Source organism: Peromyscus maniculatus, chromosome 8 (genome assembly GCF_049852395.1).
Source record: "Peromyscus maniculatus bairdii isolate BWxNUB_F1_BW_parent chromosome 8, HU_Pman_BW_mat_3.1, whole genome shotgun sequence".
Classification (NCBI taxonomy): domain Eukaryota; kingdom Metazoa; phylum Chordata; class Mammalia; order Rodentia; family Cricetidae; genus Peromyscus; species Peromyscus maniculatus.
The window spans coordinates 4,203,082-4,226,962 of NC_134859.1; the positions used below are offsets into that span (position 1 = coordinate 4,203,082).

At 44.2% G+C, this 23,881-nt stretch overlaps 1 protein-coding gene across 3 annotated transcripts in view; it reads left to right on the forward strand.

Annotated features, from left to right (window-relative positions):
* Txndc11 (thioredoxin domain containing 11) overlaps positions 1–23,881 on the forward strand; it is a 70,345-nt gene that overhangs the window by 31,544 nt on the left and 14,920 nt on the right. For 2 of the 3 annotated variants that reach the window (XM_006983900.3, XM_042283526.2), the window contains 3 exons: positions 14,939–15,051; positions 17,393–17,593; positions 21,647–22,439. In XM_006983900.3, the coding sequence (XP_006983962.2) occupies positions 14,939–15,051; positions 17,393–17,593; positions 21,647–22,439 (1,107 nt within the window). The remainder of the gene's footprint in view (positions 1–14,938; positions 15,052–17,392; positions 17,594–21,646; positions 22,440–23,881) is intronic. The other variant, XM_042283527.2, reaches the window with a different exon arrangement.

Sequence of the window (23,881 nt, forward strand, 5' to 3'; positions counted from 1 at the left end):
TCTTAAGATCCTGCTGCATATGCAAGGATGTGGGAGCTGAGATTCATGCTAATTAATCTAGTTCGCCCTGCTTTTTTGTGACTAAGTCCCCACTTAAGCTTAATGAACCATTTTTTAAAAGATTTATTGATTATGTATACAGTGTTCTGCCTGCATGTATGCCTGCAGGCCAGAAGAGGGCACCAGATCTCATTGTAGGTGGTTGTGAGCCACCATGTGGTTGCTGGGAATTGAACTCAGGACCTCTGGTGGAGCAGCCAATGAGTGCTCTTAATCTGTGAGCCATCTCTCTAGGCCCATGAACCATTTTCTTAAGAAAAAGATACATTTGGAATTATTTCTTCCCTAATATGTATATTCTGAAGGATTACCTAAGATGAGCATCTGAATTTCTTCTCCCTTTTCTCTTTTACTTGGAAGGACAGTTATTTTCCTTATTGTTAATAACAGAAACACGTAAGAGAAACGTGCTTATTTTTTTTTAAATGGGACAGATTCAAATGTAAATTGTAGGTTACTGTCCTGTTTAGACTGTGCATGCAAATTGAGGCCTGGGAAACATTTGACCGCATCAGTTGAAGTGTTTAGACTACTGTGTCGGGAGTAGATGTTCCAGCTGAATGCATGTGTCTTCTCAATTCCTCGATGGCTTTGGTGGGGGGAGGTGGGGGGGGGGGTTCCTGGAACTCAAAAGTAGGGCCCTTTATTCTTTTTTATTTTTATTTTTTCGGAGCTAGGCAAGCGCTCCACCATTGATCTAAATCCTCAACCCGGCCCCTTACTCTTGATAAGCCTGTCGTCTTCATTTTTTTTTTCCTGGTGTGATCAGACACTGGACGACCTGAGTTCCTCTGGAACACCAGTCTGAGTCACCTCTCTCCTCTCTGATAAGCCCATCTTAATCATTTTTTAAATTGTCTTAGAAGTCAGGCATGGTGGCACACAGCACTCTGGAGGTAGAGACAGCAGGATCTCTGAGTTCGAGGCCAGTCTGGACTATATATCAAGCTTCAGGACAGCCAGGGCTACCTAGAGAGACCCTGTCTCAAAATACAAACAAATGAAACCAAAATAAACAAAATGAAATTGTCTTAGAAACTGAGTTCTGTCTTGCTAAGGCTCTGCTAAGAGGACAGCTCACAGTTGCCTCCGGAGGTGTGAGGGCAGGATTGTCAGGTCATCTGTACACTGCCAAAGAGCTGTTGTTTGCTGCCATCCTCACACTTTAGGGTAAAGGAACTTAGGAATGTGTTCACGGTCTTAGCCCTGTGCCGTGGCCTGCTGTTCCTCTTGACTGTTTGAACTCTCTCCTTTGGCCTAGTTGTGTGACCTGTTTTCCTGAGCCTTTCCGCTCAGCCTTGGTGCTACTGTGTCAGCTCGTGGAATTTGTACTTGCTAGCGGGCACGAGCAGGAGCCCATTGTTGTATTTCTGCCTGTTATTTTCCCCAGCCTCCTTACTGCTAGGAAATGATGTTAGTGTTACTTATCTATTTGATATTCATGTGTCTGTCTGTGTGTGTGTGCAGTGCCAACAGAGGCCAGAAGAAGGTGTTGGAGCCCATGGAGCTAGAGTTACAGGTGGTTGTGAGCCGTCTAAAGTGATGCCATCTAAAGTCCTCTGGACAAGTAATAATACATGCTTTTAACTGCCATGCCATCTCTCGCACCCACTAGCATTATTTTTGATTTGAATTATTTTTGATTTAAATCTTAGGTTCTGAGCCAGGCATGGTGTTGCATACCTACAGTACCAGCACTTGGGAGGCAGAGTCAGAAAGATCCTAAGTTCTAAGTCAGCTTAGGCTGTATTGCAAGATCTCAAACAAATAGCACCCACTGGCTCTTTTATTAATTTATTTTTTTCTGAAAATACTATTAGTAGATTTTTTTTTAATTTAACAGTTATTTAGTTAGCATTTTTCACTACTTGGCTTTACTTTGGCCTGAGTTTGGCGCACAGTTGATATTTTCCCTCTCATTTGCTGAGCAGTTGCACCATTTACAACTTTTCTCCGTCAGTGCCTGACTTAGCACACACTGCAGTCTGTACTGCTTATGGGCCTGTTTTGGTGTTTCCTTTTAGTCTAGATTTCTGCTTTGTGCTACTGTTTGATTGGTTGGTCCATTAGTTTTTGACACAGTCACGCTGTGTATCTCATGGCCTGGAACTTCCTTTGTAGACCAGGCTGGCCTCCAGCTCTCAATACTTTGCCTTTACTTCCCAAGTACAGATTACAGACACATACCATCTACACTCTTTTTTTTCTTTTTTTTTTCTTTTGGTTTTTCAAGACAGGGTTTCTCTGCGTAGCTTTGCACCTTTTCCTGGAACTCACTTGGTAGCCCAGGCTGGCCTCGAATTCACAGAGATCCGCCTGACTCTGCCTCCCGAGTGCTGGGATTAAAGGCGTGCGCCACCATCGCCCGGCCCTGGGTGATCATTTTTATAGAAGTAAATATGGTGAATTTATGGCTTTATAAGCTTTTACTACTTGGCAAAACATGGATTCTACTTCTTCTAGTTCTTATGAAAATTTTTTTTTTTTAATATATACACCCATGCCTTTGGCTGGATTAGGGTTTGAATTATATTAAATGTGGGAAGTGGCTTGAAGTCAGTTCATTCATTAGATCATAATGCTTACTTTCCCTTTCTCGGTGGTAGCATGGTTATTCATTTAATTAAAGCTTCCTTTTGATTCTTCATTGTAGGTCTCAGAAGGCTCATTAATGTTTGGCCGTTTCCAAGTGCTAAGTAGTTAACTGTGGGCCTGCACCCCACCCTGTGTGCTTCTAGGGCCTAAAGGAACAGCCTTTGTCCTCACTCTTCCAGACAGCCGAGACTTACTCTTTGAGCCATTCAATGTGAACAGCCTTTATTGTTCTTTTCTTAAAGAACCTAATAGCTGGCCATGGTGGCCTATGTTTATAATCCTATCACTTGGGAGGCAGAGGCAGGAGGTTTACTGTGAGTTAAGACCAGCCTAGATTACAGAGTGAGACCTTGTCTTTTCATCTTGTGATTATTTAATTAATCATTTTCCACAAAATGTACTGAGGTCTAGTAAAATACTACATTCTGATAAGATTGGTAGGTTTTTGTTTCTTTGTTTTCCAAGACATGGTTTCTCTGTGTAGCCCTGGCTGTCCTGGAACTCACTCTGTAGACCAGGCTGGCCTCAAACTCACAGAGATCCACCTGCCTCTACCTCCCAAGTACTGAGATTAAAGGCGTGCGCCACCACCGACTGACTGTGGTAGCTTTTTTTTTTTTTTAATTTTATTTATTTTATCTGTGGTAGCTTTTTTTTGTTTTGTTTTTGTTTTGTTTTTTCGAGACAGGGTTTCTCTGCGTAGCTTTGCGCCTTTCCTGGAGCTCACTTGGTAGCCCAGGCTGGCCTCGAACTCACAGAGATCCGCCTGGCTCTGCCTCCCGAGTACTGGGATTAAAGGCGTGCGCCACCACCGCCCAGCCTGTGGTAGCTTTTTAAAAAGAGATCTGCAGTGGTTTTTGTTTTTGTTTTTTCCAGTGCTGGGGATGGAAATCAGGGCCTTCTGTGTGCTAGGCAAGAGCTCTACCATTGAGCTATATATCTCTAGCCCTTTCAAGAAAAATAGAAAATTTTTTGAGACCCTCTCACTCTGTAGTCCAGGTTGTGATAAAATACAGGGAAAACCTTCCACATCAACCTGACAAATGCTTAGAGAAGAGTCCTTACACCTTGCAGCAAATTTTGGTTTTTCATTTCATCTGATTGATAAAAAGAGATGCAGTCTTGGGGAAGAAAGAGAAGCAGTGAACTGGAAGCTGGCAGTATCTGACCCTAGAATAAGATCGTTAATTTTTCTTTGATTGAGTTTATCAGTATGGAAATTTGGGAGGTAGAGGACTGGTGCTTGTTTTATAAGTCTAGGTTAATTTATGTGTAAATAAACAGTAGTTCCTCAGGAACTACACCTCTGCTTGGAAGTGCTCAAACAAGCATAGTTTGTGCTTTTGAAAGACTCCATCTGCATCACCTGACTGGCCTTATGTGTGTCCACCTGGGTGTGCTTGTACAGGTGTGCATCTGCTTGTGGGAGCTAGTGGTTTGTGTCAGGTGTCTTCCTCAGTTGCTCTCTATCTTTGAGACAGGGTTTCTCTTTGAACTTGATGCTCACCAGTGGACTCTAGGGATCCATTACACCTACCACCCAGGAGTTACAGACACTTGACCATGGTTGGCTTTTTTATGTGGGTGCTGGGGATCTGAACTCAGGTTCTCATGCTTGTGGCATCAAGCACTTTACAGACTGAGCCATCTCCTCAGACCAAGAAAGGGTTGAAAGTCCTGTGGCTCTTGTCCATCATTGCTTCTCATGTCTGGCCTTCAGATTGTAGCTTAGTGTAGCAGTCATTGTGACAGGCTTCCTGGAGTCCCTTCCTGTCCTTTCCTACTTTTTCTCCCCTGGTTTCTCACTGTCCCAACACAAGAAACCTGAAGAACTGAATTAAAATTTACATGGTACCTAAATGTCACCTTGAAAATACACTGAATTATTAATTAATAACAATAATTTCCATTCCTTTTTGTTACTTTACTTTGTGGTGTTAGTTTTATTGATCTGCAGATTCAATTGAGTATTAAAAATTGTCAATTCAATAAGCTGAGTAGGAGAATTTCCTGAGCCCAGCAGTTTGAGGCCAGCCTAGGTAACATATTGATACCCTTTTTTTTTTTTTTAAATACTTTTTAAGGTTTATTTATTTATTATGCATACAGAAGAGGGTGCCAGATCTCATTACAGATGGTTATGAGCCACCATGTGGGTGCTGGGAATTGAACTCAGGACCTCTGGAAGAACAGCTGGTGCCCTTAACCTCTGAGCCATTTCTCCAGCCTTGATACCCTTTTTTTCTCTTTTAAAAAAAAAGAAAAAAGAAAAAGATGTATTTATTGAACATGTATAGATTTTAAAAACTGTGTGTGTGTGTGTGTGTGTGTGTGTGTGTGTGTGTGTGTGTGTGAGAGAGAGAGAGAGAGAGAGAGAGAGAGAGAGAGAGAGAGAGAGAGAGAGAGAGAGTGAGAGTGTGTTCAGGTACCCACAGAGGCCAGAAGAGAGAGTATCAAATCCCCTGGAGTTGTAGTTACAAACAGCTATGAGCTTCTCTCTTTGGGTGCTGGGAACTGAGCTCTGGTACTCTGTAAGAGCAACAAGTTGTCTTAGCCACTGAACCATTGCTCCAGCCCCACGTGTACAGAGTTTTAAATTGCTACTCCTTAAAGAATACAGTATAAGATTATTATCTAGCCTGGGTTCAAAGCACACAGGCAGATGCAAAGGAAATATGCAAATGCTGTGCCCTTTTATATAAGGAACTTGGATACCTTAGTTGTTGGTCCCCTCAGGGAGTCTTGGGATTCATCTCTTTCCCAGATATCAAAAGATGACTGTACTATTGTTCTTTTCCTCCAGTTTCCCCGAGTCTTGGGAGGTCAGGCAGCTATACTGTTTTAGTGGTTGTTTTTAGAAGAAACAGAGGAGGATCTTCTGGTTGCAGATAGGTTCTCTGCTCTATCTGGTGGCATCTGGTAGAACTGAGTGGGGAACCATGAGTTGGTGATAAAAGTAAATTTTTGCACAGGAAAAAGCCCTTCTCCATGTGCTTACTTGTAAATAAAGCTTCTCTTGAGTACTTATAGAGGGAGCTGAGGTATAGCTCAGTTGGTAGAAAGCTTGCCTCACGTGCATAAAGCCTTGGCTTCAGTCCTTAGCACTATATAAACCTTGTGTAATTTCAGCACTTTGGAAATGTAGGCAGGATTTCAAGGTGTGTGTGTGAGTGTGTGTGTATGTGTGTGTGTGTGTGTGTGTGTGTGTGTAAAGCTTGAGGCTAGCCTGGGCTATAAGACAGTTAATTTTTTTTTTTAATTTTTGTTTTATGTATAAAAGTGTGCCTGGTACTCACAGAGACCAGAAGTGGGTGTTGGTTCCCTTGGAACTAGAGTTACAGATGGTTGTGAGCTACCTAATGTGGACGATGGGAACAGAACCCTGGTTCTCTGGAAGAGCAAGCAAGTGCTCTTAACTGCTGAGCCATCTCACTATGCCAAAGGATCCTGTTAGGAAACAACAATGAAGAAGAGTTGTGGAGAATCCAGGCAATGGTGGCACACTCCTTCCCAGTATTTGGGAGACAGAGGCAGGCGAATCTCTGGGTTCAAGGTGTCTACAGAGTGAGTTTCAGGACAACCAGAGTTATTAGAGAAACCCTGTCTCAAAGAAACCAAAACAATCACAGACAGGGAAGGAAACCTCTGCCCTCCACAACATTGTTTTTTAAAGGTTAGGAATATAAAGGCCTGCCTAGCCAGGCCAAATTGGAGGTTGCATTACTTTCCTTGGGCTATTTTGGTCTGATTCTTGAGACTTTGGGCTTAATAGCTCTCTATGGGCTACAGATGAACTTTCATGAACCATACATTTTTTTTTTTAGTCAGTACCAACTAATGTGGACAATGGGTATGCTTGTCCATAGTGAGTGGAGCACAGGTTTGTCAGGTAGGTCTTTGTAGGGAAGCATGGTTTTCCAGCTGGACAAAAGGCTCAGCAGGGCACTGCCTCCAGGTGACTGTGAGACTCTGCTGAGTCAGTAGGGGGCCTGGGGGTCTGGGGGAAAGCAGAACCCTTTTGTCACCTCAGCTCCAAGAGAATCAGAAGTAAATTGAGTACAGATGTTTCCATTCCTTGAGCCTGCGTACTTAGAGAATGATTCCATTTTCACTTTCTAGCTGTTTTTCTTTTCTTTTTTTTTTTTTTTTGTTTTGTTTTGTTTTGTTTTTTTGTCTTATTTTGGGGGTATGTTTGTAGGTTCCTCTTTCTTATGGTTTTTTTCTTTCCAATGTTTAGAAGTTGAAATATACTGCTAGACAAAGAATCAAAAGCATTGAAAATTTGAAAGAAATCTAAGGGTTCACAGAATAAAATCACAGGCGTACATTTGCACATTTGTGTAAGATCTACTCCAGTTGAGATTGACACATGAGCTTCTGTTAACAGAGCTGAACATGTTAAGCTGATGTTTGAACACTTCTGTGGGCCAGGCTTTCCCTGGGTGATGCAGTCTTTACTGCCACCTTTTGAGATACAAACTGTTCTTAACCCAGTTTTAAAAATTTGGAAGCTGACGATCTGAGGTAATGGTTTATGGCTAAAGTCTACTTTTAAACTCCATAACCTGTGATTGTTGATGTCACATGGTGAGGAGCAAGTGAAATTACATTGCTAACGAGCCAGTCTTGAGATGGGCTGTTATCCTGGTGTCTGGTGGTGTATTCTGATGATGTAGTCAGAATTCTTACATATTGATTGAAAGGCAGAACAGTCAGTATGAGTGTTACGTGTTATGAGAAGTTCACTGGACATCACTGGCTCAAAGGCTGATGAAGGGGCTGCAGCCAAGCAGTGTGGACAGCTAACAGGAGCTAGAAGGATTCCTTCTAGAGCAGTGGCTCTCAACCTTCCTAATTCCTGACCCTTTACTCAGTTCTTCATGTTGTGGTGGCCCCAACCATAACATTTTGTTGCTACTTCATAACTGTAATTTTGCTACTGTTGTGAGCCGTAATGTAAATATCTGTTTCCCAATAGTCTATGTGACCCTGTGAAAGGTCACCTAACTCCTAAGGAGTCACGACCCACGGGTTGAGAACCTGTACTGAGAGTCTGTTGAAGGAACATATTCCGATGACACAAGGTTGATTGTAGTCCAGTGCAGCTCATTTAAATACCTGACTCTTACAATCCTAACACAAATCTGTGTTGTTTGAAGCCATTGAATGTCTGGTAATTTGTTACAGCATCACCAGGAAACTCCTATAATACAGCTGTAAATACAGAAGCTGAGATAGGGGCCTAGGTCCATGGGGAAGAGCTCACCTTTTCTAGCCCTTCTCCCTTCTTGGAACTCACTCCAAGAAGGAGTTGCATCCATAGACAGCCTTTATCTTAATTTTCTCTTGGACTTTAGTAATAGGTTTCTAGCAAGGACTCCCCCATGCACAGAGAACAAGTCACTCTAGTGTCAAGCATTCATGGCCCAGGCACCCCTTCTCAGTGACCTTCAGTTTCTCATTGGAAGAATAAAGGAACTTTTTCAGCTGGAAAATGCCATGATCCTTCTACAGTAATCATAGGCCTGTGAGGTTAGAATGGTCTTCACAGTTTTAGAGGATTGTCTTGAGGGAAAGAAATAGCTCACGTGGCTGACTCAACTAGCACATAGTGCAGCCTGAAATAGGTGGAGGAGGGCTTGTAAGCAGATCTTCAGCCTGGAAAGGAAGGAGTTGAAAGGGAAGTGTGTGAGTATTTAATGCTGTGCTTTATAATTTAATGAGCAGGACTGCTGCTGTGCCAGTGTATATTTTACTGCCGTGAAGCTGTGTGACAATGCCTATTTAGATCTGTAGTTTATGGTCTTCTAAAGTCATGTATCTGGAACTGCATTGCTCTCCACTCTGGTCCAGCTCCCAAGAAAGGATGTTCCATGTTTACATTAGCATTGTCTTGTCAAGCACTGGCATGCGTCTGTGGTGCCCAAATGCTAGATTTCTTCCTTACACAATTGCTTTAGTTTTATGTAGAGAATCATGGAAATATACAGACCTCAAAGTTACATTTCTGGCAATAGTTTATACATAGGAAACAAGCATTTCTGCAATGTGTCCATTTCTTTGAAGGATTTTCATTTAATAGACATGTTTATCATTGGAGTCCGAAGTCATCATTGTAAGTACACTGGGGAGGGAGTCATCAGCTGCACTGGAAGAGTTGATATCCTTCTTATTCTCCTTTTCTCAATTCATCTAAAACCCTGGGGTGGGGGAAATTAGAAGTTAATGATAATAAAATAAGGCTTATTTCTAGGCCACACTGGTTTACCTATTGGAATGTCTCTGTTTCCCAATATAAAGATCTAAGAAAAATTTGCCCAGAAGAGAAATTTCCCTAGAGGTAAATTATGTCTTAGTCGTACTGATTAAATGCCATGTAGCTTAATCTGGTGATGCTCAGTTATGAAGTAGACCATGACATACTTACCGTTAGGTGTCTATATGCTATGTCTCCTGGGGGTCCAAGACTTCTGCCTTGTTCAGTTCTGGCCTGTTTGTTTTTTGGGGGATCTTTGAGTACAGTACTCCCAGCATACCAAGTGTTGTAGGCCTCTGAGACAGTTAAATTGTATAAGCTCAGTTTGTAGTTAGAGTGTGGCATCTCTTTCTGAAGGAGTAGAAAGGAAATGACATCTTTGGTAATTATCCCGATGGGGTCCTGTCCTGTGTCCTTCACAGATGGCTGGCCATTATTAAGACTGGTTTGCTGTTGCATGGATCATCAGAATAAAATAGGGTTAATTCCTCATTGCTAGCATTTCAAGTGTTAAATAGCCACACTGGACATGCACTGTTACTGTATGCCTCCAAGTGAAAAGCCCTTGTTGAATTAAAATATGATGTCTCCTGCAAGTTTTGTTTTTTTTTTTTTGTTGTTGTTGTTGTTTGTTGTTTTTTGGAGAGGGCTTGGTGTTAAAGACAGGGTTTCTCTGTGTAGTCCAAGCTGTCCTGGAACTTGCTCTGTAGACCAGGTTGGCCTCGAGATCTGCCTGCCTCTGCCTCCTAAGTGCTGGGATTAAAGGCTGGTGCCACCACACCTGGTCTTTTAGTCTGTTTTCTAATGAAAGTAGCCATTCTTACTCTTTCTTCAGCATTTGAAAGGTTAATATTTTGCTTTATTTATGTGGTTCAAGGCTCAGAAGGTATGTATTCTCCCTAATACTAAACTGAAGTTTTAATATTTAATATTGAATTTAAGGCAAATGGTACTTAACAAAACAGACTGAGATGAGAACATTCAGAAAGCCCCTAACAAAATCCTTGATGCAAGCATGATAGTCCAGATTGACCTGAGTGGAAACCACGGGGAATTTCACCTTTTTCATTCTCCTTGCACTCTTGATGAGCTACGTGGTGGGTGGTGACAAATGTGTACAAGAAACAGGAAAGGTGACTGAAGCTGTCCCTAGGGTACACAGGAATTGGAGTGGGGTAGTCTGTTATTGGCAAAGAGCCCCAACCCTCTAACAAATGGCTAGGAGCTGAGACTGAGCAGTCAAAGCAAGATGGCTGACCACTCAAAGCTCACCAGACTGCACAAGTGCCTTCTGTTGCTTCCCCTCACGCCATGTTCATGGAGCATATCCTGTCGCGCTTAAGAATGGCACCAAACAAGCCAGTTGTCTGTGTGTGTTCTCCAGGAGTGGGTGGCCACAGGTCAGGCTCTGGTCCCCTTATCTGATTAGCTTTTAACACATGCAGCAGTTTCTCTACCAAGATACTCCTCCAGGAACTGGACACATTTGTCGTCATCTTTGCTACCATTTGCCACTGTGTGCTTACTAGAGATCTGAGACTGGCTAATGACCAAGCTAATGGACTGCATTAATTTTTCTTTTCTTTTTTTTTTCCTTCAGTTTTTTCGAGACAGGTTTCTCTATGTAGCTTGGCTGTCCTGGAACGAGGTTTGTAGCCCCGGCTGGCCTCGAACTCAGACCTGCTTGCCTCTGCCTGGATTAAAAGCAATTTACCATACTGGGCTGCTTTTTTTGGGGGGGGGGGCGTAAGGAAGGAGAGAATATGAGTTTCAATTTATTTTAAATTCTGCAACATATTCAAAGTTGTTTTGTTTTTTTCCTTTAGACTTTCATGGAGCCTAGATTAACCTCCATCTCCCTATATATGTGAAGATGACCATGCACTGACCCTTTTATCTCCTGTTATGCCTGGCTTTCATGTTTCTTAATTAAAATATTAGCACTCATTACTTTGAGAACAAAAGAATTCATTTTATAAGTGACAAAGAGTACTGTTGTAGAACATGCTGGTGCCCACTTTAGACTGTAAACTTCTTATGTTGAACCAAGTGTTAATTATTCACGAGATTACAAACTTGAGATACTTCTTCCTGGAAAGTCTCCACCATGTTCAGGAGCTTCCCCAGAAGTATGATTTGTATGAATGTCTTTATGTGTGAAAAGTAAAGTTTTAGAACTGCACTGTGTTCGAGTTGTTAGGCTCTGCTTTGTTCGACAACCTGCCCATTCATACTGATGCAGTTCAACTGGGCCTTTGAATGGCCCCATTCAGGCTCTGAGTCAGGCTGTCACTTTTTAATCTTCTGCTGCAGCATGTCACGCTGGTGACTTTGGCACACTACCAAATCAGTGTTCTTATTGGCTAATTTTCCTGTTCTTCGAACTACAGCTGTTCTCCAGGATTCAGCCTTTTCCTGTGTATGGTGTGGTATAGGTGCTGGCAGTTCATACTTTATCTTAGGTGCTGCTTTTTCCCCCCTGATATTTTCATTATCTGAACTTAATATGTTTTATCATTTAAAGTTTTTAAAGGGACTTGGGGAGTGGCTCAGTAATAGAGTGGTTGCTAGCATGTGGAAGGCCCAGGGTCCATCCCTAGCACTGCAACACACACATCTCTCCCTCTTTCATCAGCCTCTTCTGTAAGAGCCTGGTGCCTTTCAGTGGAGATTGATACTTGGAGATGAAGATCTGAGTGCTGGGTAGACTCTTTGGTAGTATCACTTCAAGGTCTAGCAGATAAAACCAGGAAGCTCATATGTTTATACCCTCATGATATGAATGTATCCATATTTTTATATTATATACATAATGTGCAAATCAGAAGCCAGCTTATATAATGTTCTCTGATTCCAGTGTAACACATTTTAGCCTCCCCTCCTACAGTACAACTTCTTACCCTACTAGTAAATATCCTGGTGCCCAAAGGTTGACAGTATACTTACATACAAAGAGGTATCAGTAGTTTCAGAATTGCTAGTTTATAGCCTTAATGGGAAACATATTTCTTAATGAGCTTTATGGACTTAGTCCATTTCTCTTTTACAGTTCTCCAGTTACTGAGGTTGGCTCTTTCTCCTCACTTGCAGTTATGTTTATTTGCTAGTGCTAGCATTCTCCACTAGGTGCCTGCCCTCCATTTCCCTTGGTTTAGTTTTTGAATTATGTGAAGCATGACTGTGGCTCTGAGTCCTGTGCAGACAGCCCTGCTCAGGGATATACAGGCTTCCTTACAAACCACTCTTTTTACTTTCTGGTTTATTCTTCCTATATTTTTCTTTTGTCACTTTAAACCTGTCAGGTTTAGAATTGTTTAGAGAGGCATTCCCACTGTTCTGCTCAGCAGCTCCTTACCTGGCAATGCTCCAGGTAGGGTTTGGGATTAAAGAACACTTTTTGTTGTTGTTGTTGTTTTGGGTTTTTTTTTTTTTTTTTTTTTTTTTTTTTTTTTTTTGGTTTTTCGAGACAGGGTTTCTCTGTGTAGCTTTGCGCCTTTCCTGGAGCTCACTTGGTAGCCCAGGCTGGCCTCGAACTCACAGAGATCCGCCTGCCTCTGCCTCCCGAGTGCTGGGATTAAAGGCGTGCGCCACCAACGCCCGGCTTGTTTTGGGTTTTTTGTTTGGTTGTTATTGTTATTGTTTTTGTTTTTGTTTTATATATACAGCATCTCACTATGTAACAGCTCAAGCTGTCCTGGAACTCTCTATAGACCAGGCTGACCTCAGACTCACAGAAATCCACTTACCTCTGCTTCAAAGTGCTGGAACTAAAGGTGTGTGCCATCACGCCTGGCTGAGGGTGACACCTTTGTGTGTTGAACGCCTTCATATTTTTATACTTTGGCTACTTGGATATAAGTTGGTGACATTTGAAGTTTAAGATCTTATTTAGCATATGTAATACAGCAGGGAAGGTAGGAAAGGACACACTCTTCCCTGTGCCATCTTACTAATCCCCCCTGTATTTTAGAATTGTTCAGACACTACAGTATTGCATGTTCCTTGAAAAATAATGAAGACCAAGTGTTGCTGGGTCCTAACAGCTCCCTTGGGGGAGGGGCGAGGAGGTGCGGTGTCAAGGGCACAGACACTGGGAGTCAGGTAAAAGGCAGACAGCAGGCTGGCCAGTGGTGGCTCACACCTTTAATCCCAGCACTCAGGAGGCAGAGCCAGGCGGATCTCTGTGAGTTTGAGGCCAGCCTGGTCTACAGAGCTTAGATCCAGGAAAGATGCAAAGCTACACAGAGAAACCCTGTCTCAAAAAGGAAAAAAAGAAAGAAAGAAAAAAGAAAAGCGAATAGCAGACTTGTTTATTCAGCAATGGGAAGAGCCTTATATACCCTCCTCCCAGTACCCAGGCTACATCCTGATTCAGTGACATTGTGTGGTCACACCTCATTGGCTGGGCATGATCAGGAGTTCTGACAGTGCCTGTTGCTAGAACCTCAGGCAGACTCCAGGTTGGCTCATCTCTCGGCCTTGTAGGCCTATCTTACTACAACTAAGCAGAAAAGGGCACTTGCTACCACGTCTGACAGCCTGAGTCTTATCCCCAGAACCTACAGCAGAGGTTGTCTTTTAACCTCCAGACACACAATGTGGCCTGTCCACACGCAGCAAATTTAAATTTAGTTATTTATTTTTAGTAATGAAAGCTTCACATATGAGGCTATAACTTTCTTTGTGTCCCAACACCAAACCAGTTTTACTCTTCTTTCAGAGACATGTCTCCATATTTTGCCCAGCTTGGTCTTAAGTTCCTCCTAGGCTCAAGCATTCCTCTTGCCCCACTCTTCAGAGTGCCTGGGACTACTGTGCAGCTGTACCCCCTTTCAGGTTCTCTATACACTTCTACTCCCATGTGCCCATAAGAAAAGAAGACTGTTTTCCAAGTTTGAGGTTTTATTTGTTTTGTTTCTTTAAACAGAAGTTCTGCTATCTTGGAGATGTTTCTGCACGTTATGATAGTTCTGCCTCATCATCTCTTACATCTGTGCAATGTCTGCTAGCTAGTGTCCCTGAACGGGACTCCTAGTACACATGTGAGATTGCTAGTGGTGTCCTTTGTCCCTAGCAGTCCACAAACTTCTGTCAAGTCCCAAATTTTACCTTTTCTGCTAGTGTTGTATCAGAGCTCCAATTGCTCTGCTGGCCACTGGTATTCGGTGTTTCCTAAGCCTTAAATTTCAGCAGTTTGGCAAAAGTGGTATTGTTTTGTTTTACTCAGAGTGAGGTTGCTCATTATTCAATGTAGTGCTTAGCCAGGTCCATTCTCTTTCTGTGATGTGCCCATTTATATCATTTTTTAAATGTCAGTTTGTGTGAGTTCTTTGTATATACTAGATTCATTCATTTCACATAGATTTAGTGGCATGCAATGCCACTCAGTTGATAGAATGCTTGCCTAGCATGCATAAAACCCTGGGTTTGATCCCTAGTACCCCATAAACTGCTTGTGGTGACACATTCCTGTAATTCTAGTACTGGGAAGGTGGAGGCAGGAAGATCAGAAGTTCAGAGTCATCCTCCTCCAATTAGGGTACCAGCAATAAATAAGAACTTGAATTCCTAAGAGGAATTTGGATGAAGAAAAATCTAAATAAATGAATAAGACAATATAGCTACTTAAAAGTGCCATCAAAATAGGATCAAGTCCCAACATCTCCCCAGAGCTTCCGTCCCCTGGGTACGTGGGTAGTCAGGGACAGTGAGAACAAGATGAGTGATGACAAGGAGCTGGCCATGTCCAGAGACACCAGCTTGTGCTTTGGCCCAGAGGTAGGCTTGTTTGAGCAGGGGTACAGGGTGGCAAAGCAGACAGGCCAGCTCACTGCAGGTGGTTTTAGTCTCCTCAGCCTAAGTGATTGGAGTGAAGAGTCCACCTTCTGTAGCTGCTCTTCCTGGGGCCAGGCCAGGTTAGCAGCAGCCTTGTCCTAGGGGATAGGCACATTAGGACTGGATCAATGGGTTTGGGGTTGTTTTAAGGCCTAGGCCTCCTCTTTAATAAAGGAAAATTTTCTGTTTCAGATTACCTAGGAACAGTACGATTTGGGGTTATCACAAATAAACATCTTGCGAAACTGGTATCCTTAGTACACTCTGGAAGTGTGTATTTACATAGACATTTCAACACATCACTTGTAAGTATTTTAAAATCACATTTGTATTAGTGCAGTGGTTCTTAACCTTCTGTAGGTCACAGACTCAATTGAGAACTGGATGAAATGTATGGACCTCTCCCTAGGAAAGAGCACGTGATTTTATGTGCACATTGAGAATTCCTATAAGCCTACCCTAGAGCCCAGCCCCTGGTAAGAATCTGCATTAGAGGGCTCTTGAATGCACTGTCTAGAACATGTTTGCTTAGATTCTTAGATTGTGATACAGCTTTGTTAGTTGCCCTTCTTGATTGAAACTGCAGTTACTCAGTTGGTGATTTCTTGCTCTGGGCCCATGTTCTCTGAGATTAGCTTCCACTGGGCAGTGTTGTTGATTTGTTCTTATATGAAGAACAGGAATGGGAGGGGCTTTTCTCCTACAATAACAGTGGAGTGTTGAAGTTCTTGTCAAGACATAGGGAGAAGGTGATAGCCTCTCCCCTCAGAGATCCTAGGTTCTCATTGTCTTCTTTGTCCCCTGATTTCATTTGCTTTTTTGCTGGGACTGCTGCCACTTACCTACTTCTGAGCATTGAGCTTCACATCTGTGTCCTTGCTACTTCCACAGTCACTGCTGACAGGTTATTTTTCTGAAGTATTTTATTTTTAGTTATGTTTATTTTTGTCATTGAGTAAAGCTAGTGTGAGAACCTGAATTCAGATTCCTAGAACCACATAAAGCTGGGGGTAGCAATCCATCTGTAATCTTATGTCATTCCTGTGGAGACAAGGAAGGAAGAGACAGAGTCCCTGGATGCTCCCAGGCTGGTTACCCTGGTGTGTGCAGTACTGAACAAGAGACTGCCTCAAACAAGGTAGGAGGTGAAGACTGACGCCTGTGGCTATGCGCTGACCTTCACTCCATCTCCCCCACACCCACACCCCACACCCCACACGCGCGCGCGTGTGTGGGGGTCCAAGGACAATTTGCAGGAGTTGATTCTCTCCTTCCACCATATATTTCCATTCCTAGGAATGGAACACAGGTCGTCAGGCTTGGGGTCAAGTGCTTTTATCCATTGAGCCCTCTCACTGGCCCTCTGAGGTGTTTTCATTGTTGACAGAATCACTGGCTTTCAGATCCAGTGACGGTTTCTGCCCTTAGCTTAGGGTCATGGGTCTTTTCAAGTGCTGTTGCGCACTCACCACGCAGTGCCCCTTGTTTGCCAGTCATTTTAGCATCTGTCTCTCATCTCTCAGATAGTGTGTTTTTCTTCTTGCTATTTATATTCCTAAATGTATTTTTGTGTTTTCCAAATGGAAATGTTGGCGTGTGTTCTAAGCCCTCACTGTCGTACTCTGAGCATCACTGCTGTGATGGCCTCTCCCACTGCCTCCCACTTTCCTTGTTCCCGTCTGGCTTGTCACTTCATCTGCTCTGCTACTTCTCATTGCGCCATTGGTTCAGCCTCCATGTATTTATAGCACGGGGCAGCAAGGAAGGGGAAATGGAGAAAAGGAGAACCGTAAAGTGATTCTGAAACTGTCCAGGCTTGCCGCCTCACTCGGGTGCTTTCAGTTGTTTATCAGCTGATTCCTTTTATCAGAAGAAGTGTCATTGGAATAGTAGTGGCTTACAGATCAGAAGCAGCGGGCACATTCATTATAAGGTCATTTAAATCTCCATTCTGGTGGTTACCACATGCTTCATCTTGTGATACCTTCCACTCTGGGAATTATTTGAAGCTCTGATTTTTATCATTGGACTTACAAACTTTCATGTTACAGAAGAACAAAGCCAAAATGCCATGTGTCTCTTTCCTTCCTGCTACACACAAATTGTAGCACTTAGGTCACTCACTGATTTGATCAAGTGTCTGCTGAGTCCCTGTTCTGTGCCAGGGATTTGTCCAGTTACTGGGGTAACCACGAACAAAACCTTTATAGCCTCTGCCTAGTGGAAGCTCCACCCGGGCCTCTGGGGCAGTGCTTGACAAGCATAAGGCAAAGCTCTTAACATCCTGTCACCAAGGACAGTAGGTCTAGATTCTGTAACCCTCCTTAGACAAAGTGATTAGCGGTCATTACAGCCACCTGAAGGCAGGGGAGTATCTGTGAATAGGTGAGTTGATCTCTGCCAAAGGTGGTGTGACAGTGACCTCCTGCTCCCATGGTGGCTTTCTCCCATTTGTTGAGACACCTGTTGAGATTGGTGGAGAGGTGGGCTGAGTGGGCTTTACAGCCAGCAGTGGTGCTGCCTTTTCTGGGTGCTTTTTTCTCCCTCACAGTGCGGCTTGACCAGGCCTCTGGAGGACAGTGCTGGCACTTTGGCTCCGCCTTGTCCTACTCACCTGTTTTATTCTCTCCAATTTGTCCTTGGCAGGTCTTCCCCAGGGAAGTCATGAACTTCACAGCTGAGAACATCTACAAGTGGGCCTCAGAAAACCAAGAGACCCTCTTCCGATGGTTGCAGCCCCATGGAGGCAAGAGTCTGCTGTTGAACAATGAGCTGAAGAAAGGACCAGCACTCTTCCTATTCATACCTTTTGATCCCTTAGCAGAGAGGCATCCTCTCCTGGATGAGGTAGGAGTCTGGTGGTCCTCTCATAGCTCTTCGTCCACATTCAGGGGCACTAATCTATCATCCGAGTGGCCATCAGGAATAGTAGCTGTGGCTCAGTGGTCTCTGCCTAGGACCGGGATTCCTCCAGATTCTCTGACCATCTTTATTTGTTGCTCTGGTCAGGGGTGAATAGGAGTGAAGGGAGTTGAAATTGCTTCCCCAGACACAGACAAACATCCTCTATTGCACTGACGTTCCCGTTTAGAGGCTATTGGACACAAGCAAGGTAAGATAACAAGATAAGGCCTAGGAAATGCCACTGTCATGGGACTGGCCCTGCTGCCAGCCGGGCCGTCCTGGGGCAGCAGCACAGTGGCCAGGCACAGCTGCAGTGGTGCTGTGTGCCCTTTTTCTCTAGACTTGTGTTGTTGCATGGAACTGACAGGCTTCCAGAGACAAAGGTTTCCGTTTTCTGGGATATCCGTTCTCTCTAGGCGTGAGTTTATTTTGTACATGGATCATTTGGAGGCACTTAGAGGGAGCAATAACAATCAGCAAAGAGAGCCTGGAATTGCTAAATTGGATTTACTAGGGTTTTATTTTTTCTTTCCCTCAAGGATCCCTTAATTGGCCCAACCCAGAATCTGACAGCCAGTGTAGCAGAGAGCAGGCCAGGCAGACAGTGCCTGTCCTTGGGCCCCTCAGCACTGCTCTGGAGGCTGGGGCGGAACTTCTCATCAGCCAGACTCACCATGCTGTTCTTCAGCTTCAAGTTGTTGTCCCCACTGGGAGCCTTCTAACTGATGCACAGTCTGGCTTCAAAGGAAGAAAGGAAGGGGCAATGAAGTAGTCCTCTTCTTCCCACTGAACTGGTCTCAGGACTGCATTTCTTTAGAAAATGTGCACTGCATGGATGCTCTATGAGCCAAGAGTCTCTTCACCATGCCCAGGCCTCTATGCCATCTAGTTTAAGAGCCATCAAAATTTTTGCAGAAAAGACAAAGTTCCAGCCTTGCTGGTAGCTATGGCTGTGGCTTTTTACTTCTGGGATATTGTCTTCCTTGACTTGGGCATGCAGAGTGGTGGGGTTGTGTTGGCAGGATCCCAGACCCTTACTCCAGAGGGCTGAGGCTGAGTTTGGCACCAGCCTTTTGTTCTCAGATATGAGCATCTCCCCACATCTTCTGTTTCTAGCATCTACCAACAAGCCTTTTTAAAAATCACTTTCACCTGTGACTCTTCACAGGGCTCCTAGGTTGCTTTGTAGTAGGTGGAGTCTGTCCCCTCCCTCCTCGTAGGGATGGGATGGCCCCTCATAGTACTGTGCATTCCCAAGACAAGCTACATCTGCCCAGCACTTCCCTCCATTTGTCAGGTCAGTCTGGCCAGTGTTCTTCGAATACTGGGAGCTGGTGGGGAAAGAAGTGTGTGGCAACTGCAGGCGTCTGGTCTCAGAAGCTAGTCCAGGTGGGAACTAAGAGCCTGCTCATTAGTCAGAGGACAGTCCGACTCCAGCCAAGCCAGGTTCAGGAAGTAGCAGAAGAGGGAAGTGGCATGCCAGAGAGCAGGAGCCCAGCAGAAGAGGGAAGGAGAGGCTTGGGAGGAAGAGCATCATGGGTAAGGAGAGCTGTTGGCTCAATAGAGAATTCAGGGCATCTTTTGTTTTTTATTGTGAGCCTAGGTATGGGCAGAAAATTGAACTTACACTCTTGAGGACATAGTAAGCAAGGACCCTTGTGACAGTTGTGGGCTTCATGTAGGTCAGAAGTGACCAAGTGGTGGCTGTACCAAGCCTAGGAATGAGCAACTGCCCTTACGTATACACCACCAGCATACACACCCCACACCTGCATGTGGGCACACAAAGAAAACATAGATCCTGACACCAGGGACACTGCTCCCTAGTGTCCCTAGAGCATTCTTAAGACATCGTGCTATATATAGTATGCAACATGCTAATCAGAGGAAATGTCTGTCTTGGCCTGCAGTGTCCTTTTGACTTGCTTTCCACTCTGAGCGATCTTTCAGGTATTTGCAGCATGAATCAAGTAAGCAGAGGCATCCACACTTACAATTTCTTTGATAGAAGACAACAGAAGTATTGATAACCCAAACATTTACAATTGTTTGCCAAGTTCTTAATTGCTTACATTAATTAAACATGACATAGATTGAAACACATTAACAGGACATACCATGAATTTCGTTTTTGGAACTGTTTCTGTAAGAGGCTTGTGGTGTTAAAACCTACTTAACTCATAGGAGAGAGGTAAGAGGCCTCACCCCTCAGGAGCAGTGGCTGCCTACTATGCAGTCCTTCCTCCATTAAAGGTGGTCTTTACATGGCTGATGTGTGAGGTACCAGGAACCAGACAAGGAAAGAAAATGATTAGGAACAGTGTTCTCTTTCTGTAATGAATATTCATATTTGGGAGATTTTATAAATATAGCAGTGGATTTTGAAGTTTTATAGGGTGTGTAGGGCCCCTGGGGAGTAGTTATTGTATCACTGAATATAAACCAGTTCAGGGAGGGTGGGAGGTTCCAGGGCTCTTTGTGGGTTGTCAAGGCCTGTCCTGTTGGCACAGTGTCAAGAATCTTGTCCAAAATGTATGATGATGTTTGTATGGGTGAGGGGTAATTTAAAACACCAGTTTACCACCTAAAGTGATGTTTTATTCCAAGAGCTAGTCTATAAATATGTTTTGAATTAATCTTCCATAAATGTTGTTATAGAAATTGTCTAAATTGAAAGTATATTCATTAAATGGTTCATACATACTTACACACTTCTTTGTTTGTTTGAGACAGTTTCATGTAGCCCTGGCTGGCTTTGAACTCACTGAGTAGCTGAAGATGACCTAAATTGAGAGTAAGGTGGTTGCTCTCTTCAAGAAAGGATATTGTACACATTTCTCTGAAAAGCCATATGTTCACATGTGCTCAAACTTGGTCCTATCAGTGAGGATCCATAAACCTGTAAAGAAAAGAGATGTTCTAGCAGAAGTTTTTGAGGTTATGGGAGGAGTCAGGGACTAGAGTTGCAGAAACTAGTTCATATACCATTCAGAGTGGGGTTGCTTTTACCTGAGCAGTCTCCCAGTTTGAGGGTCTTAGCAACAGCTGGAGGAGGAGGCAGGGTCCCTGGGCAGGCACCTGTAAGGTGCAACACTATAAGAAGACCTGGTCTGGTCTGAAGGGGGCAGCATGAGCCTGGAAAGGCAAATGGGCCAGAGTATGACTGTATTTATCCCACAGGTAATAGAAAGCCACCAAATATCACTTGGCCAAGGAGCATCCGTTATGCTTAGGGTTGTTCTTTAGAAGGAAGCATCAGTGTGGAAGGAAGAGGAAGGTGGTGGCCTGAGCAGACTGAGCAGAAGTAGAGGATGAGCTGGTCTCCAGCCTGATGATGCTGAGACCCAGTCACAGTGGTACAGGGAGGGGAAGAGGTAATCTAGAAAGGAAAGATGGCCATGGACAGTTGGGAGCAGGCTGGATTGGTGATCTGGAAGGCATGAATATATTTGGGAGAGTATGTGCTGTAAATTTACTTATATCTACACGTATTTGGGAAGTTTTCAGACTTACTAAACATGGAGAAAAATGACAGCATAGGGAAATGTTAAAGGTGTGAAGAAAGCACATTCACCTGGAAGGCAAGAGGGTTCAAGTCTGTTCTGATTCTTTGAATGGTCTGGACACAATCCTGAGCTGGACAGTTTTATGGGCTGGACTTCATTTATCTATGGTGGGCAGACATTTCTAGAACCCTCTAATTCAGAACAATGGTTCAGTGCTTGCTGATAGAGGGGCATGTTGTGAAAAATAGACCTGTGGCACACGCCTTTAATTCCAGCACTTAGCAGGCAGATCTCTGTGAGTTGAGGCCAGGCTGGTCTACAGAGTGAGTTCCAGGACAGCTAGAGCAGAAGGGTTTTGGTATGACCACTTCTCCTTTGAGGCAGTGTTGGCCTGGGCTCTTCCTGTGACTTAGGGATGCCATCCAGGCAGCAAAGCTGCCTTCTCTATATCTGTAGTCCTGTTTCTTACCAGCCCTGCCCTGTCTTTCAGATCACCGAAGTGGCCTTGGAGTACAATAACTGTCATGGGGACCAGGTGGTGGAGCGCCTCCTTCAACACCTTCGGCGGGTGGAGGCACCTGTGTTCCAGTCCCTGGCACCAGAGCTGCCAGCTCCACTGCCCGATGTTCAGCTGATGTCAGCGTCCCCCTGCTGTAACACGGTGGTGGTGCCGCAGGGGCCAGCCCTCTCCAGGACCCACAATGTCTGTGAACTGTGTGTCAACCAGACAGTGGGTGGTACCAAGCCGAGCTCAGTGAGTGTGCCACAGTGCAGCTTCTTCGAGATGGCAGCCGCTCTGGATTCGTTCTACCTCAAGGAGCAGACCTTTTATCATGTGGTGTCGGGCAGCATAGAATGCAGCAATTTTTTAACCTCCTACAGCCCTTTCAGCTACTACACTGCATGTTGCAGGACCATATCCCGGGGCGTGGCAAGCTTCACTGACTCTGAACAGGATGTCTTTACAGCCCCGGCCATCGCATTCTCTTCCCTAGAGAAGAGCTGTGAGTCCACTGCCCTGAGCTCCATTCCTCACATTGAGGAGAACAGGTACCACTTTCCTGAAGTGGGCCTCACTAGCACAACCTTCACAGGCCTGAGCTGCAGAACCAACAAGACCCTGAATATCTACCTTTTGGATTCCAATTTATTTTGGTTATATGCAGAGAGACTGGGTGCACCGAGCTCTGCTCCCGTGAAGGAGTTTGCCACAATTGTTGATGTGAAAGAAGAGTCGCACTATATCTTGGACCCCAAACAGGCCCTCATGAAGTTCACCCTAGGTACTGTAGGTGGTTTGTCTTCCTGAGCATGATAAGCTTTGTTTAGCTTAAGAGCCATAATTTGCATTGATGGTCTCATTATTCCTGATCATGAGGTGATGTCAGTTGTCTTTATCTGTTGGTCAATTTGAAAGGAAACCAGTTTGTCTGGTAAATAGAGTAGAAGCCTCAATTTACCCAATTCTGGTTGAGTTTGTCAGCTACCCCATGGGGGTTAAGAGACCAAGATTGGCAACTTCTGTCACATTTCCAAGGCTGAGCAAGCATTAATCCCAGGAGCCTGGCTTCCATGCCAGACAGAGTGGCGAGAACCTTTCTAATGGGACGTGCAGGGGCTGATGAGCACGGCCATTAATAGCACCAGCAATTGAAAGGAACTGAAGCGGAAGGGAGTGAGCTTAGACTGTCTTGTTCATCCTTGTTTCACAGGGTTGAGTGTGTGAGTATCAGGGCCAGTCAGGCCCATTGTTCCACCGAAGTTTTCCGGCATGCTGGGGAAGCCTTCCTTGACCCCCTGTCCCTACAGTGCAACACACAAGTGTTGAGAGCAGGTTGCAAACCAGTGAAAACCACTTGGGATGACCTAAGGCTTTACTGTGGGAAAGCTCCCCAGAGTTGGCTCCTGGGGCTTGGCAGCATCGGCAGCAGCAAATGGACTCATGCTGTACTGTTCCCAGGATGTTGCCAAAGTCCTGACATACAACACAGGAAAGTAAAAATTCAAAAGCCTTGTTAGTTCAGCATCACTGGAAATGTAGGGAGAGCCATTGGTTGCCAAATGGAGAGAAGAGGAATTTGATAGCGAGAGGAACTTGATTTCCAAGTTGAGAGAGTATGAAAGCAGTGTGAGTGGATCTCCCTTAGTACTAGTCCTTCTGGCTATCCTTTCCTTGGTCCAGGTGAAGCATTCACATTAGCCACCTTTGTTGTTGGAATCTAAGATTCCATTGGTCCTTTAATGAAAAACCCAAAGCCAGATATCAGGGTGAAAGCTGAAAGATCAGAGAAGCAGAGCAGCCAGCCACTAGTTCTTACCTTTATGAAATCCTCAGCCTAAAGAGAGTAAGTTCCTGTTTCCTTATATACCTTTCTCTGCCCAGACATCACTTCCTGGGATTAAAGGTGTGTGCCACCACTGCCTCGCTCTGTTTCCAGTGTGGCCTTGAACTCACAGAGATCCAGCCGGATCTCTGCCTCCTAAGTGATAGGATTAAGGGTGTGTACCACCATTGCCTGACCTTTATGTCTAATCTAGTGGCTGGCTCTGTCCTCTGATGCTCAGGCAAGTTTATTAGGGTACACAATATATCACCACAACTTTTGTGAAAGAACTCATGTAAGATTTTTTTTTCTGTATCAAATTATAATAATTACAGGAGCTCCTCAATGCTCAAAGCAAACCTGTGATCATTCACTTTATGGAGTCCATTTACTCCCAATTC